General features: G+C 45.8%; 1 protein-coding gene across 2 annotated transcripts; it reads left to right on the top strand.

The window, feature by feature from the left end:
- Nucleotides 1–1,250: 1,250 nt before the first annotated feature.
- ZFP64 (ZFP64 zinc finger protein) lies at nt 1,251–11,088 on the top strand. 2 transcript variants are annotated; one of them, XM_071572790.1, is made up of 6 exons: nt 1,251–1,396; nt 2,180–2,419; nt 3,815–3,976; nt 4,564–4,626; nt 5,224–5,475; nt 8,414–11,088. In XM_071572790.1, exons 1-6 carry the CDS (start codon nt 1,345–1,347, stop codon nt 9,721–9,723), a joined length of 2,079 nt encoding a protein of 692 aa, XP_071428891.1. In that variant the 5' UTR covers nt 1,251–1,344; the 3' UTR covers nt 9,724–11,088. The 2 variants fall into 2 exon arrangements, with proteins under 2 accessions (XP_071428891.1, XP_071428893.1); XM_071572792.1 differs by lacking the exons at nt 1,251–1,396; nt 2,180–2,419; nt 3,815–3,976 and adding an exon at nt 4,224–4,256 and having other exon boundaries at nt 4,356–4,626.
- Nucleotides 11,089–18,013: the final 6,925 nt, after the last annotated feature.

Below are 18,013 nucleotides of genomic sequence, written 5' to 3' on the forward strand. Positions count from 1 at the left end.
TAGCAACCGCTGCACCAGACATGAAGCTGTTCACATCTGACTCTGTGGTGCAACCTCAGAGCATCCTGTAACACTTAAATAAACACTGTTGTCCTGACACCCAGCTGGAAGGAGAAGCACACCCGTGGGCTCTCCCCCTGCTGAGTTTGTTCTGGCAGTCAGGAGGGGCACACAGCCTGCCCAGCTGCCATCACAACTCCTTGGGTAAGTGAAAATTCACTTTTTTCACAACACACAACACCTATTCTTTTCTAATCAAGTCCAGCAGGCTTGTAGTCTAATAAAAAGGCATTAAATTAAGGGAGAAAGAGATAAAAATAATATATGCCGTGTTCCAAAGCACACCTGTAGCTGCAACTATAATTGGTGGATAGACAGACAGGCAGACACTCTGTCAGCTTTGGAAATGGGTCACAGTGTTCTGGAAAAAACAACAAAATGAGTTAAAAGTAAGTTTTCTCTTCCACAGCTCTATCTATACTGTGGGAAAAAAAATATTTGTGTTGATTACTTTTACTCTAGGATTTAATTTCTTTTGGATCTATTCCCAAAACAGTCTCATCAGCACTAACCATATTCTTATTTGTGTGCCACGCTTTGCAGGGACTGGCTGTGTGGCCACGCTGGCAGAAGGGAGAGGTGCTGAAGATTGGTAGAGAGAGCTGGAATATCAGAGGGTGATTTTAGCAATTATGCCATTTGGTACTCTGGGCAGTTAGTAGTGTTGTGATGGGGGGGGAAAAGAAGGGGGAGAATTTGCATAAAGAATAGTAATTAGCAATTACTTGAACGCCTTTGCATGGAGATCACTGAGCACCCTGGTCGAGTGGAAGGATGAGCCGTAAGGCCCCTTCCCAGCCAAGTTTTTGCATGATTCCGACAGGCAGAACTTCAGGGTGGCTCTCACCGCTACTCCTGCTGCAGGATTTAATCCCAGTGCCAGGCCTAACTCCCCCGAGCTCTGCTGGACTAATTCAAGCCCCAGTTTAAGGCTGCGGGCCCTCAGCGGGGACAAGCACGGGCAGGGCTCGGGGCCTGCCGGGGGAGGTCTGGGCAGGGCTTGGGGTTTAGTGTGGGGTGTCAGGATGGAGGTTTGAGGTGTAAGGATAGAGGTTCGGGGTCCCACAACGCCACTCGGCCCCGCAGCGCTGCCCGAGCCGGCGAGCGCTGAGGGCACCGCCGCGGCCTCGCCGCCGCCACTGAGCATGCTCGGCTCCCGCACATCCGCCCGCGCTCGGCGGGAGCGGTGCCGGGGCGGCGGTGCCGGGGGGAGAGCAGTGCCCGAGGGGAGCGGTGCCCGGGGGCAGAGCGGTGCCTGCAGGGAGCGCTGCCACAGCCGGTGCCATGAACGGCGGCGCGGCGGGGGCGGCGCCCGCCTTCCCCGGCCCCGTGCAGTGTAAGTGCCACCACGCCATGCGCGCTCCGGGGCCCGCGCCGCGGCAGCCCAGTGGAGCCGGGGCCTGGGCAGGCCCCGAAACCTGAGTAGCGCATGAAACGGGCGGGTCGGAGCCCGGGAACCTGGCTGGGGGGCGGGGGGAACCCGGGAATCTGAGTGAGCGCTGCGGGCGCTGGGGCGGGTGGGGTCGGTTCTTGGTCTGTGATGGGTCAGTCCTTGGTCCATGATGGGTCAGTCCTCAGTCAGTGGTCCAGAGTCCATGGGTCCCGAGTGGTGGTCCATGGATCCTGCGCAGTGGTCCGTGGATCCAGGGCGGTGGTCCATAGTCCCTGATCCATGAGTCCCAGGAGTGGTCTATGGGTCCCAGGTGTGATCCATGGTCCAAAGTCCATGGACCCCAGGCACTGGCTGGTGTCCATAATCCATGATCTATACTCCATGAGTCCTGGGCAGTGGTCCATGGTGCATGGATCCCAGAAGGTGGTCCATGATCCCTGATCCATGGGTCCTGGGAGTGGTCCATGGTGTATAGTCCATGGATCCCAGGCAGTGGTCCATGATCCCAGGCAGGCTCTATGGAGTGATGGATGACCACTGGGCAAGTACCCTCTGCAGGACCCCAAGGCCTTTGGGGGAGCATTCCCCCACCCCACGTGTGGGTCCAGCAGCGACCCCTCAGCTAAGGTCATTTGGGCGGCAGGATGTCCCCATGCCACTCAGAGCAGTGTCACCCATCCCTGTTCCCTGCGCCGAGCTCCTGACACTGCACTCCTGTTCCCGCAGTCCCTGGTGGCACCACGGTGCTGGTGGAGCTCACCCCCGACATCCACATCTGCGGCATCTGCAAGCAGCAGTTCAACAACCTGGACGCCTTTGTGGGGCACAAGCAGAGTGGGTGCCAGCTCACCAGTGCCACAGCTGGGGCCACCAGCACCGTCCAGTTTGTGTCGGAGGAAACGGTGCCATCCACACAGGCACAGAGCACGACCAGGACCATCGCCTCGGAAACACAGACCATCACAGGTAGCAGTGCCACACTGGAGCTGGAAGGCACTTGGCTCGTGCCAAGTCTGGCACTGAACAGGCTCCCCAGGGCAGTGGGCACAGCCCCAAGGCTGCCAGAGCTCCAGGAGTGTTTGGATGATCCTCTGGGGCACAGGGTGTGACTCCTGGGGATGGTCCTGCACAGGGCTGAGGGTTGGACTCAATGATTCTTGTGGGTCCCTTCCAGCTCAGCATATTCTGTGATTCTGTGAAGTGGGAACATTACACAGCTCGTGTGTCCCCATGACACTTGGCTAAAACAACAGTTCTCACATTAGTGCTCCTGTAACCAAGGAAGAAAAATAGTGGTGTGCTGCCTCCTTGGGTTTGGAGTGACAATAGTTGCTTAATTTGCTAATTGAGATACAAGCTCTTGCAGAGAATTGCTCAAGTCTGTTGTGTTGTATAACTAACTTGTGGAAACTAATTAAAATTGTCAATACTTATGCAAAATAATGAAATTACTCTGCATTTTAAATTTTTTTAAGAGTGCTCTTGATGAAAAACAGACACAGAATTGCTGTCAGGCACTAACCCAGGCCTTTTTTTGTAAGAACACTGCATTCTCTAATGTTGCTCCCACAACTAATTGGCAGGAAAAATATTACTCAAAATTTCTGCCTATGTGAAGGCTCAAGTGAGGTCCTGATCCTGGAGACATTTAAATAAAATTAGGATTTTGTTCCATGTGTGAAGGTTTGCCTTTCTATATATAGTTTTATTTTATTTTGGTGTGGGACCTTACTAAAATCCAAATTATTTGACTGTAATTTGGATAGACAGATTAAGGCAGAGAATCTGGAAGAGTAGTGAAACAAACTGAATTCAGGGCTCATGTCCAGGAATTTTTGTATTATAATCCCTCAACTCAGTGTGGGTTTTGGGTGAGTCATTTTTCTGCTTCATATTTACTCATCTTTAAAATGAGGGCAGTTCTATCCATTTGCCCTTTTGGGGTATAGTGTTGTTTAATTGATTTAAAAGCTGTTACTTTGGCTGAGGTAGTTTCACCTGTTATTCTTGTAACAGCTAAAAACAGTGGGGTTGAAAGAGGCTGAACTTTTTCAACAATTATAAAAAGATTTGTTTGCATTATGTCTTTTTGACAACATTTACCATATAAATAAAGGGGTTTTTTTCTCCTTTGGGCTATAGCACAGCCAGTGTTGAAATACAAATTCAGCTTTATTTGGTATTTGGAAGAGGAAAAACCTTTTTCCTTTCCCCCTCCCCCAGGTAAACAGGAACACAGGAACAGGAATGTTGCTGGTAAAAAACAGAATGGAGAAGTAATTCATGAAAGCAGACAATAATTACATTTTTTTCTGATTAGAGAAGTTAATGTTCTCAAATGAACCTTTCTTCTGTACACAGTTTCTGCCCCAGAGTTTGTTTTTGAGCACGGCTATCAGACATACCTGCCCAGTGAGAGCAGTGAGCCTCCAGCTGCTGCCGCCATCCCCGCTCCCCCCAAAGCACGGCCCAAAAAATCCACCTCCTCACTCGCACAGAAGAAACTGAACTGCTGCTACCCAGGTAAGATGGGCTTTGTACCTTCTTGCTTTTCATTTTGACATTGAGAGGTGTCCAATAGACATACTCTCAGGACATCTGTCTGTCTTGAGCAGTTAAGGACGTATTGAACCTGGAAGGCAATCTGCTTACTAAAGGTGTGATGAGCTACTGTTGATACCAGGAGTAGGTTTGCTGTTGATTTCACATGTCCTTAGACTTTGGTCCTACACTGTGGTGTCCTCTGGTGATGCTGCAGTGGGTTTGAGTGCAGGCTTTGGTCTCTGCCCACACCTGTATCAAGGTAAGAGTGGAATCTTGCTACATTTTTGCTCACAGCTGTTATACATGAGAAATGTTATACATGAATTTGGCATTTCATGGTTGGTCTTTGGTCACTTAGCATTTTTATAAGGATGGATTGAACCATCTTTATAAAATGAGCGAAAACCCTGCAGGACACAAAAAACAAGCACAGAGACATCCATACAGGTGAGCAGTTCTGTTCATGGTGGCAGAAGGTTCGGTCTCTCTTCTCAAGCTTGTAGTATATTTTTATTATTTTGTGAGATTTTCCTTGAATTTAATGGTGTCAATCTTACCATTTTCAGGTTGCCAATTCAAGACTTCCTATGGCACAAAGGATATGGAACGTCATCTACGAACACACACAGGTCTATATCGTTGCTGTATTTTAGTTCTGGTTTGTTTCCTCCTTTTACCTTTTTCACAAAAAGTATTTTTCTATGAAATACTATCTCTATATGCAGAATGCACACATAAGTCTGTACCTTCTAGTATTGTGCTGCTGTGTCTGAGGAATTACCCTCATTGGGTAAGCCATGCCCCACTATGGGCAGTCCCACGCAAAGCTGTGAAACATGAACACTGGATGTTGATTTAAGGCACAATTAAACACATGGTCTGCACCTCAGAAATTTAGCAGGTTGCAGTGTGGTAGTAGGGCATAAACCTCACTTGTTCTTCATGTGGAACAGTAATTCTATGAATTCACCTCCCTTCCTCTAAATGCTCAATTTCAGAGTTGTAAAGGCAGAAATTTCCAAAGGACCTGCTAAGTTTGTTGCATCTGTGCCTGCAGCCTTCTGGAGCATAGGAGAGTCCTTAGCTTATAGAATGACTGGTGAAATCCAGTGTCCAGCTCCTGAAAACCAGTCCCTTTTCTCCTCTTTGGTGTGTGCCTATTTGTTCTATCACAACAACATTCTTACAATGCAAAGCATCTTGATGTGGCCTCTCGCTCATTCCAGGGGACAAGCCCCACAAGTGTGAGGTGTGCAGCAAGTGTTTCAGCAGGAAGGACAAGCTGAAGATGCACATGAGGTGCCACACAGGGGTGAAGCCCTACAAGTGCAAGCACTGCGAGTACGCAGCCGCCGACAGCAGCAGCCTCAACAAGCACCAGCGCATCCACTCCAACGAGCGCCCCTTCAAGTGCCAGATCTGCCCCTACGCCAGCCGCAACTCCAGCCAGCTCACCGTGCACCTCCGTTCCCACACAGGTACTGCTCGGCCTTGCCAGGCTCAGATGCACACAGCTGCCCTCAGAATACCTGGCAGTGGAAGGATTTAGGGGAATTTATTTCCAAAGTCGAGAACGTATTTAACGTCTTGGCGCAAATCTGTGCCAGATCAAGAAAAGACACAGCCCCTGCTCTTCTCAGGGCTGTTATCATCCCTTCAAACGTGTCTGTAATTGCTTATCTTCTCCCATACCTGGGAGGTCAGCTACTCTTTTCTGGGAAAGATGCCTTTTCCCAGGCAAGAAAGCTTCCTTAAGCAAAAACCCTACGCTCCTTCCAGGAAAATCTTCCAGAAGGATCTTCTATGCTTCCAGGCTAAAATTTAGCTCTCTAAAGCTTTGAAGGTCATAGGGAGGATTCAAAATTTATACAGATGTTGAGATGCCCAGAAGGAACGATTCTGATTCTCAAAATCACCAGTGCATCAACCTTCTGTGACTTCTTAGGTACAGAATCCAGTAGGGCAACACAGCTCTCCTAAAAATATCTGGAAGCAATCAGAAGACAGGTCTGACTCTTGGCAGACTTTCTGCTAAATTGATTTTGAAACTACCTATTAGATGTTCTCAGACCAGCAGAACTGAAGGACCTAATTTATTGATTAAGAGTATCAAAGCTCCTATCTGTGTCTCTCAGGTCTGGTTTGCTCAATTAGAAATACTGAAATCACTTTATAATTGAACTAGTTATATCAGTACAAAACTTAGCTGCATAATTTAATCTTTCTTGCATCAGTAAAATAGCAAGTAATTAGCAATTTAAGTGACCTTTCTGTGTGGTACCTTCCCTGTGCAGACTGATGGACATTCACAGTGTAGGATGAGCACTCAAAAGTATATTCTGCCTATAGAATTTTTGCTCTGTGAGTAGAAAGCTTTAGCCTCTGGACTTATAAACATTGCATCGTTTTCTTTTTGCAAATGTTTATCTTTTTAATATCTATTCCTAGAAAAGATTTGCTGAAAAGACACTGCTGTACTGTTGTCTCTGTACAGTTGTCTCTGTATGTTGTTTTTCACCTAATCCAGGGTACTGGATTAGTTTCTGTGTTGTCTTTTATACATTTGATTAGTTCTGTGAATTTTAGCTGCAAGGTGGTTATGGTTCAGTGATTACTAGATTAGCTTTGAACCTGTCCTGCATCTGATTCTGCATTCAAGTCCTAAACAACAGTAGTTTGGATGTGTGCAAGATGGGATTTATTTGGAGTAGATAAAGGAAATAAATCCCTTGTGCATTGTGAAGGAGGGGAGGGTTAAACCAATCTGTCTCTAGCAGAAAAGAATCTTTTATACTTCACAAATCTGCTGTGATGGAATAGGCAGGACTGGCAGGCAGTGGGTTTACAAGTTCCCCCCTTTCTATTTTTGTATAAGATGTGAGGGTCAGTCAAAATCCTGGGGGCTGTTAGGAGAAGTTATCTCTTATGAACACACTGGTTGGAGAAGATGGTGCTGCATTTCCCCATGTCACAGAAGAGCGTGTTTGTGCATTTCTGTACCTGCCCTGTGAATGCTCATGGTTCTCTTCTGTTATTTGCTGAAAGGAGGCACAAGAATATCAAAAATAATAATTTCATCCCTGTCAACTTGCAAAGCCGTTATGCACACAAGCAATTTTAGAAGAGAACTGATATGTAGAATATATTGCTTACTGGAATTAGATTAATAATTCTCTAGAAGGTGAGTGTAGTCTACGTTGCTCAGAGTGGGATTATCTGCATGGCAGTACTCATTGAACTAGTCATCTAAACATCAGTTTCCTGACAACTGGAGTAAAACTCCTCATAGAATTAATAATCCCAGAGTCAGACACAACTTCCTAAGTATATTTAGGCAGTGTCAGTTATGTATATGCAGAAATCTAAAGAAATACACAGAGTAGACCATTCTTCAAACAAACAGAACCAGCATACTTTGCTATATTGAGTAAAATCACATTCTTTTTCATATATTGTGCTACCCTATATATGAAAATTAAGTTATTGAAATATGAACTGTGCCTTCATCAGCAAAGCAGTAAAAATTCAGTAGCTGAATGAGTAGCTGAGACTGTAAAATAAACTGGATGAACAGACAGTGCATCTTCATTAATAAAATCTGTTTAATATAGATGGTACACTATGTATCTCAATTATTAAACAGATACATGCATTAGCACAGTAGGCCACAACTTGATTTGAAAAATATGCAGCTAAACCTATGACATATGTAGCTGGGTAAGCAAATTATGCAAAATTATACAGCTATCACAAACTCTATAAAATATTAACTTATAAAATAAATCAGCCATTTGCGGTTTGATTATTAAAGAGGATAAATGCTTGTAGGACTAAATACACTCTTTCTCCTTCTCTCACCAAGGGTCTCTTAGTACCTAGAAACACAATTCTTCTACTTTTTCAAAATAATACCTACCTAAAGACTTCCTGGTCAGGTATTTTAGAGAACTACACAGTTAGATTAGGGGAGAAAAAGAGGAACAGTTATTTAGTTAGGTTGAGTTTGCTATAAATCTTGCGTAATCCTGAGTCATGGGTGTGTTTATATTGTTTCCTTAGACTTAAAAATACAGCAGCTGTTAAAGTTACAGTGGGTTTTTTGTTAATTTTACACAGTAGTTGAGATACACTCTTGTTAAAGAGGAACAAATGAGAAACTTTAGTCGCTTCTCTGGAGCACACTGAGCAGTTTTATACACAAAATGGACTAAAAATGGAGAATTTCAAAGGGTCAGTTGTGGGCAGGTATGGTCGTGGAGAGTTTGCACACAAATTTGTCACACCGGGGGGTAATCCTCTGCCATTGAAGTTCTCTTCATCTGGAAAATACATTGGGAGTATAGAACAAGTCACCAGGTACATAATTCATTAGGTCTTGGTGTCTCACTGTAATTTGAGCTGTGGGTTTTGTTGCAGGAGATGCTCCTTTCCAGTGTCAGATGTGTCCTGCTAAATTTAAGATCAACTCTGACCTGAAGAGGCACCTGCGGGTGCACTCCGGAGAGAAGCCCTACAAGTGTGAGTTCTGCGACGTCCGCTGTGCCATGAAGGGCAACCTGAAATCCCACATCCGCATCAAGCACAGCATGGAGAACACTCTCAAGTGTCCAGAGTGTGAATTCCAGTGTGGAAACAAAACCAGCCTTCGGCACCACATCCGAACTCACCAGCCCGAGCAGCCAGTGAAGTGCTCGGAGTGCAACTACTCGTGCTCCAACAAGGCAGCCCTGAAGGTGCACGAGAGGATCCACTGCAAGGACAGGCCCTTCAAGTGTGAGTTCTGCAGCTTTGACACGAAGCAGCGCAGCAACCTGACCACTCACATCAGGAAAGCTCATGGAGACAAAGTCAAGACCAAGAAACAATCCATGGAGAAGAAGGAAGGAGACAGGCCAAAGCAAGGCGGCTCCAGGCAAGTTGCCAAACTGGATGCCAAGAAAGCATTTAAGTGTGACTTGTGTGATGCTTCCTTTGTCCGAGAGGACTCTCTCAGGAGTCATAAGAAGCAGCACAGTCTGTATAATGGATCTAAAGCTAACGAGCTGGCTGTCCTGCAGCTGCAGATGGACCCCAGCCGGCAGAGCAGTGCCCCCATCACTGTCAGCCACCTCCAGGTCCCACTCCAGCCGGCTCAGGTTTCTCCATACAATGAGGGGAGGGTGAAGATCATTGTGGGCCACCAGGTCCCTCAGACCAACAGCATTGTCCAGGCTGCCTCGGTGAACGTGGTGCCTCCTGCCCTGGTCAGCCAGGGCCAGGAGGAGCTGCCAGCCACCAGCCGCCTGCAGCTGTTGGGCCAGGTGAGCCTGGTGGCCCCGGCTGCCCCTGCCATGGCCACAGGTGACCAGTGTGCCAGCGGGGCCGTGGCACAGCCGGCAGTCCTGCTCACCACCCATGACCAGGGGGATGGCAATGCCCTGCACCAGGCCCTGATTCCTGCTGCCCCCGTGGGCAGCCACGAGGCTGCTGCCAGCCAGGCCTTCATCACCAGCTCTGGCATCAGCTGCTCCGACTTGGAGGGCCTGAATGCTTTGATACAGGAAGGGGCAACTGAGGTGACTGTGGTCAGCGATGGAGGGCAGAGTATAACTGTGTCCACTGCAGCTCCCCCACCTCCCATCTTCTCTTCCTCCTCCCACACTGAGGCCCCAAAGCAGACCTACTCCATCATCCAGAGCGGAGCACACACAGCCCTGCTGTGTCCAGCAGACTCCATACCGGATTAGCCACTGACACTGCTCCTGGGCATGTCTCTCTCTCTCAAAGACAGTGCTGAACTCAGCAGAAATGCACAGGGGGACATAAGTGACTACAGGATTTGTCCTCCAAAGCCAAATACCTTCCACTTCCATATTTTACTTGTCTGTACATGGAAACATGCATCTTGTACTTGAAAATGTATATTTATGTGCCTCCATTGACATTACAGGTCATGTTCTTTGTAAAATCTGAGCAGCGAAGCAGCTGTTGCCAGTGTCCCCAAGCAGTGAGATTCCCAGAGTATGGGTCCTGTATTGCGCCGCCTAGAGTAAGAAAGCCTCACCTTATGCTGAATTACTATCCCAGCAGTCTTGTTCTTTTATAGACACACAAAGACAAAAGTCTGAGCATTCTGAAGTTTATTTTAGGGAACTCTATTTCAGTTCCATGTTGTATGGGCATTCACTGCTCCTGGCTGATCTCTAAGAAATCCCTAGTGCAGGGTCTAATCCAGCCCTAGTAAAGTGTAATGGGGCTGTTCCTTAGTATCTGTAGAAATTGCTGGAACCTGGCCCTTAGAAAGGCATTTGCAGAAGATCAGGTGATAGTTTTTAGAAACCAAAAGAATTCTGTCCCTCTATCAGTAGTAACTAACTTTGTTAGCAAGAACAAAATTACAATTATCTCCCTGGCACAGTGATCTCTGTCAGGGACACTTGTGATATAAAGAGCGGAACAACTGCAAATATATTTTTTACAAACACTACTAACATTTTGTTTTTATTTTGATGCTGCCTGTTTGGAGTCGCATGGGTGGTAAAAGTGCATGACAGTTTGGATCTTGCTCATGAAGGGCTTGCATGTCAGAGACCCTGGTGGTGATGGAGCTTTCCCAGTGCTCCAGCAGGACAAGAAACTTCTGCCTGGGACATGAGATATGAAGTGGTGGGCATGGGCTGCTCTGGGCTTGGAGCTATGGCTGCACATGACTGCAAAGGGCTGGTAATCTGATTTTAAGGTAAAAGTTTGGCCATAGTTAGAGTAACTGTGGATAAGGTGGGCAGGCTTTTGGGTACAGAAACTGTACTAAGCCTATAAACTTCTAAGTGCAAATGTACCTCAATCTGGCAACTAAGAATTTTTGCATGCTCTGCAGGGAGAGTTTTGTGAGCTCCAAGTATTCTGTGTCATCTATAGGTGGTGCCAGAGACCCAGAGAAACTTCGGAGTGTGCTCTACTCTCCTGGATGGTGTTTCCTGTTTTAACAGTTCCCTGCTCTTAACTCTGCCATGTAAAAACATTTCCAAACTCACTTCTATAAGACGTTACAAAAGGCTTAGCTGTAAAAATCTCGCTTTCACTTAAGATAAAAAGCAGCAAATAAAAAGAAGTGTCTGACGTTTTCTACGTGAAGCAGATCTGTGGACAAAACTTACCTCACAATTTATATTAAACTGACGATTTTTTACTCCCTCTTAATTACTTTTGCTCTGTCCATAGTTCACAGCTGCAGAATTGTCGGCAAGAGTGGGACAAAATATGGGGCTCTGCCGAAGCTGATGGTTTGAGCTGCTCTTAGGCTGTCTTTGCCCTTGGCCACCAGCTCTGCCCCGAGGGACGCACACCAGGGGTCTCAGTGCAGGATCATGTCACACCTACCGTCCCCAGCTCTGTTATCTGCACTGCATGTCACAAAAAGCCTTGTTTACCTCCTAAAATAGAAAACCGGTAGATTTGTCATATTGTAAAGACTCACCTTGGTCCTGGTCCTGTGTGTGCCTCAAAGATAAACAGGAAAGATAACAAAATGGTGTGAATGAAGAGACAAAGCTTAGTGCTGCTGCTTTAACATTGTTTAGCTGATTGCATCACCTTTAAATGAACAATCTAGAGACTTCTTTCCTCCACCCAAAAACAAAAAAAAAGCCAGCTGATAACTAAGGCTGATGTGGGGGCAATTTATTTTCAATTTTCTCTTCCAATGTTCCAGCTTTACTTCTGTGTATGACAGTAATGGTCTTTGTGTTTTGGAGCTGGCAGAAGCAGATTGTTTTAATCTCTGATATTCATTTAATACATTCTTCATGTTATCAACAGAACTATCCCTTGAGAGAGCCTGGTAATTCATAACAAGTGTCTCTTGTAGAGCTCACTTGCTTTTGAGCACGTGGTAAATAAATCGTATCCCTCCCTTCCTCCCCAGAGTTCTGCCCGAGCCTCAGCTCTGGAGCAAGTTTTCTTTTTCCAGGACAAATTATTGGGATGGATTTTGTTCCTGTCCAGGGATCCCCAGGACCCCCTGGTGAGTGTTGAGCCCCAGGAGCACGACTTAGTCCTGCTCACTGGTTACAAAATGGGTGATGCTCTGGCTCCAAGAGGGAAATTAAAACCAAATATTCACTGTTTGCTTCCTCCAGGACATGCAGGTTGAGCTCTGCTCTGCACAGGCTCATGCTCCTGTCACAGTTTGCTTGTGGGGTCCCAAGTGTGAGTTTACAGTGTCGCCTCCTCCCTCCTTTGTCAGGGTGAACCTCTGGCTGCCTAAAGGGCTGAGGTTCCACAGAGCCAGGGAAGTGGGCGAGCAGTGGATTGTAGCCCGTTGGCATTTCTGTTAGAAGTAGTGTTTATTTCTCTTATTTGCACAACCCAAGCCTTTTCTGGGCATTCCCAGCCCTGGGGCACTTTGTGCTGTTACTCTATGACACGCTTTGTAAAGCCCAGACCAAGACATGAGCAGAGGCTTATCCTCTCCAAGACCTGCTGGATTGTGCTTTCCCTCGTGTTTCTGTGGGATAGAAACACTCAGCAGGAAAAGAACTCCAGAAAAAAGTTTGTCTTGGACACCTTTAATTGTGTTTTGGGGAGGCTGTGTCTGATTGAGCCCCAGCTCAGTGTCCTCAGGAAGACTCAATGTTGACTTTGAGTGGTGAACCAGTTCCAGATTAAGCTCTGCCAGTGGTGCTGGGATCTCTCATGCAGTTTTGAAAAAATCTTTAGCTGTCATTTGCATAAAAATGGCAGATTCCTGCTCAAAACCAGCCTCCATTTGTCCTGTGGGCAGGGAAATGCAGATGCCCCCCTGAATGAGGGAATGGAATGAAATCCTCCCCTGAGATGAGACCTAAACCCAACAGAACTTGGCCCAGAGCTGGCCCCTTTGGGATCTGGGGGAAACCAAGCATATTGAATACACATGGCGTTTGCAATTGAAAAATTGGCATCAAAATATTGCCCAATCATTTTGGCAGAGCTACTTATTGCTGTTATCATCTGACTGCACTGGAAAGTACCTTCTGTTGTGGGGTTTAAAATGGTACAACCATGCCAAGATAGTTCTTCTCTATGTTAAAAATAACTGGGGAAATGCTTCTGGTTTTTTAGGTATCTTTATTTTATTCTGTATTTCTGATTCTTCATTTACTTGTGTTTGCAGTCAAAACAGAATCAGCTGTCTTTTTTGCAAAGTGATGCTCTGGTGTCTGTAAAAATATTTACTGTGTCCTCAGTGGAAAGGCTTCTATCCTATAATTTCAGGAATATTGACTGGATACTCTAATGGCTTTTTACATCTCTAGTTGGAAAATCTTTAGCCTTGTTATTTAAATTTTAAGAAGAGAAACCAATATTGTTAAGAGTAACTGATGTCTCCTGTCACTTACCCAATGACCTTTCATAAGGTGATAAAGGTTTCTATAGTGACCTGAGGAAATAATGTCTCAGGTATCATTGTGAATTAAAAGTCTCTCTCAGGAAAAGCTTTCTTTTCTCTCTCAGGTATCCAGTTCTGCCTTTGTCTTTCTTCCAGTTGCTAGACATGGAGAAGGACTCAGAAAACATACAGTGTTTGGTTACATGGCTGTCTTTCATCTTTTAGAGACTTGACAATGCTGCAGGGAAGTAAAAATGTCCCTGGCAAAGCCGAGTTGGGTTTTTAAATGCTGTATACCATGAGAGTTCAGGGTCTGCAGCTGTAATGCCACTGAATTCTGTGACCTGAGAACTCATAATGTATTCCATAAACTTCAGGACCTGTGTTTCCCTCTCTAAAACCCAGGAATTAGGTATTATTGCAGATTAGCATTGGCAGAGGTGTTGTCTCTAAGTTCCTAATTTCAGACCTCGAGTAAATTTATTTTTAATGTCTGAAAGATCTTTTGGTTAGTGAGAGAGTGGATGAATTCTGTAGTTGAAAGTTGATTATTCAAGAAATATTTCTCTGAGAACGTGTAGAGTTTTTTGGAGGGGTATTTGGTTTTGGTTTGTTGGTGTATTTTGGTTTGCTTATATTTAAGGATATGAGGATACATTTTTAAGGATACAGGGATGCATTTATGTGTTCTTGTGCTCCTGGATGAGACAACATGTTTTATCAACGTCTTTCAGTTTATTAAACCCGATGTGATGGACACCTAAAGAAAGCCTGGAGAAACAAACATTCTCAGCTTGAGTTTCCATTGATGTCTTTGGAAACTCAAGGAAAGGTGTTAAAATCTGTGTTATGTCTACAGGCAGCATTTGGAATAAAGGCTGGCCCTGCAGAGCAGACTGAGCTGTGTTTCCCTGGTGCTCTGAGCTGCTCAACTTTCTATCACTTTGCTTTTGATCACAAGCTGAAAGCTTTTGAAGCCTGGGAAGTCCTGAGTCCTGGAAGGCCAGTGATGTTCAGTGGGTCTGCCAGCCCTGAGCCATCACCTCATTCCACCTGGTGGTTGTGTTTGTACCTTTTAAATGTCAGACTGTGAAAGAAAATATCCACCCCACACCTTTTCCTAACAGAGATCACACCCTCATATTTCCGAAGTGCGTCTGCACTTACTGTCGCTGTCGATGTTTGATTATTATATTAGTAATAAGTATTTTCCCTGGAGTTGTGCTGCTGAATTGTTGTGCTGCTCCCCACCTGGAGCAGGTGACCTACAGGGGGAGCCCCCTACACCGAGCTGGGTTGTACTGGGGGTAAGAAGAGCTCAGGCACAGCAGACATCAGAAGGCTTGATCAGAAGGCTCACATCTTAAGGAGTTTATTCAAGATAGGTTAACAGACAGTTCTAATAGCACATAGTAGAAGTAGATAGTTCCTATTAGTTGCTATTACATCACCTCACATCCTAGTAGATCTCTCTCCACGCAGTAATAACCACACCTTTTAAGCAGTCTCACATTCAATAAGCTATCACCTAATTGGTTAACCAATTCACTTGCATACACCACAGCTTCTCATTGGTTACAAGTCACCACACAGGTAGCTCTGTTCTCTTCAAGGTAGAACTCCAAACCAGCTTTCCTTAAGGGATCACTCACACTCACCCCCACAGTGACCCACCTCAGAAGTGTATTGTGAGGATGAGAATAACTTGGATAGCTCAGTGATGAGGGAGATGCAAATACCCAGATAGATTCTGGAGATAGTCACAGCTCCTGATGGCCCAGAGGAAAATTGAAAGAACAGGAATGCATAAAGCTAAACTGCATAATGCATAGCAGTCATAATTAATAGATTAAAGTTCTTTGTGAAACAGGCTTTTTTATTCTAATAAAGGGAAGGGACTACAAATGGTGACACAGTTTGAGAAAAGCAGCCATGTAAGATGCCATGTTAGACTTGTAAAGCTAAAGAAGTGATAAAAGTGTACCTTGGTTTTAAATTTTTACAAGACTGATGTAAGTCCTATTCCCTTAAACAGCAGCACTTTTCTTCATCTCTGGGCATATTGGATCACTGGTTCTCGAAGGGGATGCAGTTGCTGGGGGATTTTTAAAAAGTTGCCAATCCTTGCTGCTTAATCCCCCCTAAAAAGTTCAGAATTTATCCTGTGAATTAATTTGCCTAAGAAATGTTAAATTTTGCTTTTGTTTTAAGGACATGTAGATCAGCCATTGATAGAACTTTAATTGGCTGGGGATGTTCATGATTTTTTCCCTTAAAAAAAAAAAGCCTGCCAGCAAAATTGCTTTTTGGTGATGACTCTGCTTGAAAAGTGCTCTGCAGGGGCCCATTCCCGATTGATTATCTTTCACAGCTAATAGCTTCAAAGGCTATTTGGTGGACAGTCCAGTTTTACATTTAAATGTAAATCTCGATGGCCTTGACAGACTGATGATCAGGAAAAAAGGGAGGTAAAAAACAGTAAAATAAGTGTACAGCTGGTATAACTTTCACCAGCTCCTCCAGGGGCAATTGTAGTAAAATTAAAATGGTTACAGTTTGACAAAGCTTTTCAGAGTGGATGGTGAGTGAAAGCTTCCCTCAAAAGATCCAGCATTAATAAGTTGCTAAATAGCGTGTCCCCCTTAAAAGTTCAGTACAGTGTCAATGGCTCCCATTTGTGCTCCATTTAGAATTTCATCTGGATTCAGGAGTAAAGTTCAAAGCACTGAGGCCACCTGGGTAAAGCAATTGTTTTGATGAAGCTCCAGCAGAGAAGTTCTCTAGATAACCAAGTTCACATTTGCAGCTGAGCCCTCATGGCAGGTCAGGTGCCATCAGGGTTAGGAGACCCTGCCATGGGAGGGGACAGGGTGGTCCTGCCTTTCAGCAGCTGCACTAGCCCCGGGTCCCTTTGTCTGGGTGGGTGAAGGTGGAGTCTGGATTTTAAGAGCCCTCACAAGAAACACCAAAGAGGCAGGACAGAGCTAAGGAAGGTGGTTCCCTCCCAACACACCAACTGCTCCCTCCTTGGATGGGTTGGGTGGACTTTTACCTGGTGAGGGGACTGGAGGCTTCAACCTGCAGTTTGACTGGGGAGCAGATGGAAATACAGAAGGACGTTGAGGGTTGCATGATTGAGGGCTCCCTCAGCAATGACATTCTTTTCATTTTTGTGGCCTGGAGACCCCTGCAGAGGTGGCCCATGTGCTTGGCCATTGCTACTTTGGCTCTTGTGCTGTGGCCTTTCCATACACGTTCCTGTCAGATCACAGGTGACTTTATTGGCTTCTTTGCCTGAACTCTTTGGACTTCTCTCAAAGGGTCACTGGCCATGATATATTCACATCCCAACTGCACCACGTTCAGAGAAGAGCACTCACTGAGGATGGAGCCAGCAGTTCATGCCATCCTATCAGCCTGGAACAAGGCTGTTCCCAACAGAAAACTACTGCAATAGAAGGCTGTCCAAAAGTAACTCAAGTTTCTTAACTTCATTACCATCTTGCTTCATTTCTAATGTGCTCCAGGACTTCTTCCATGGCAGTAGTTCAGTGGCTGTGGGCTGAGTCAGGGGCCACAGGAGCTGTTTGAGGGCTGCAGGTGCAGCCTCTGCTCTGGCCCCTGGCCAAGCCCACCATCTGCTGCCCTGCTGACGTCCAGACTTGGAGGCTGTGGCAGTGGGCACTGCTGCCCCCCTGTCTCCTGCCAGAACATGCTCCAGAGGAGCCGGAATCTCCAGCTGCAGCCTTGGACTGAGCCTGCTGGCAGTGCAAGTGCTCCTGGTCCCCAGACTGTGCTTCCAAAGGCTGTGGGAGAAAAAGTGGGCAAGGAATTCCTCAGCTCCAAAACATCTCACCAACTATGAGAAGGTGCCTTTTTCTCATTTTTAATCTTTGTTGCCATGGAAACTGAGCCACAGACACTCACTGCTCATTTTCTCTGCACAGTCCTCAGGCCCAAACCAGTTCTCCACTGTCCAGCGTGTTCCAGACTTCCAATGGAAGGAAAAATAAGGGACAAAAAGGGAGAATGTTGAGTGTAGAACCCATTGAGAAACAGGAAATGAGGGAAGGAATGTCTGTCTATCTCTAAGGAAAATAGGAAGGTAGAGAATTAGGGATAATTGATGATGAAGGGGTAATAGAAAAGGTGAGCGAGGGCTGCTGTGAGGAACTGGCCCCTTGTCCTCTACTCACCTTTTCCCATCGGTTTCTGAAATCACCTACACAGGGTGTATGAACTCGAGGGGATTTGCATTTCTGCAGCCTTAATGCCACCTGGCACAGCTCAAAGAAACAACAGCCTGGCAGGAGCTGGTGCAGCAGCCCAGCACTGCTGGAGGGGTCACTGAGCTGGAACTAGAGGGTTTCAGAGAGGGGACGTGAGTACAGACATTGTGTGTCTCTCTCAATACCGAATCCTTTCCAGGAAGAAAATGCTTTTGTTTAAGTTTAAATTCCACTCCAATGGCACAATATTCCTGTGTAATGGAGTAAAGGTCATCTAGTCCTATCTTTTTCTTTTCCTTTTCTTCCTTTCCCTGTTTGTTCTTTTTTTTCCAAACTTCTACAGCCCTATAAATCCTCTGCAATAAATCCCGAACTCCCTTAGGAATGCTGACCAGCACACTGATCACAGTAAAATGGTATCAAACCTGTGAAAAGCCC

This window comes from Pithys albifrons, chromosome 18 (genome assembly GCF_047495875.1).
Source record: "Pithys albifrons albifrons isolate INPA30051 chromosome 18, PitAlb_v1, whole genome shotgun sequence".
NCBI lineage: Eukaryota > Metazoa > Chordata > Aves > Passeriformes > Thamnophilidae > Pithys > Pithys albifrons.

What these genes read in the sequence shown, in the direction of transcription:
- ZFP64 (XM_071572790.1), top strand. Translation starts at nt 1,345, where the DNA reads ATGAACGGCGGCGCGGCGGGGGCGGCGCCCGCCTTCCCCGGCCCCGTG. An exon ending in ACTGAACTGCTGCTACCCAG is followed by an intron (nt 3,977 to 4,563) that starts GTAAGATGGGCT and finishes TACCATTTTCAG; the next exon opens with GTTGCCAATTCAAGACTTCC. An exon ending in GCACCTCCGTTCCCACACAG is followed by an intron (nt 5,476 to 8,413) that starts GTACTGCTCGGC and finishes GTTTTGTTGCAG; the next exon opens with GAGATGCTCCTTTCCAGTGT.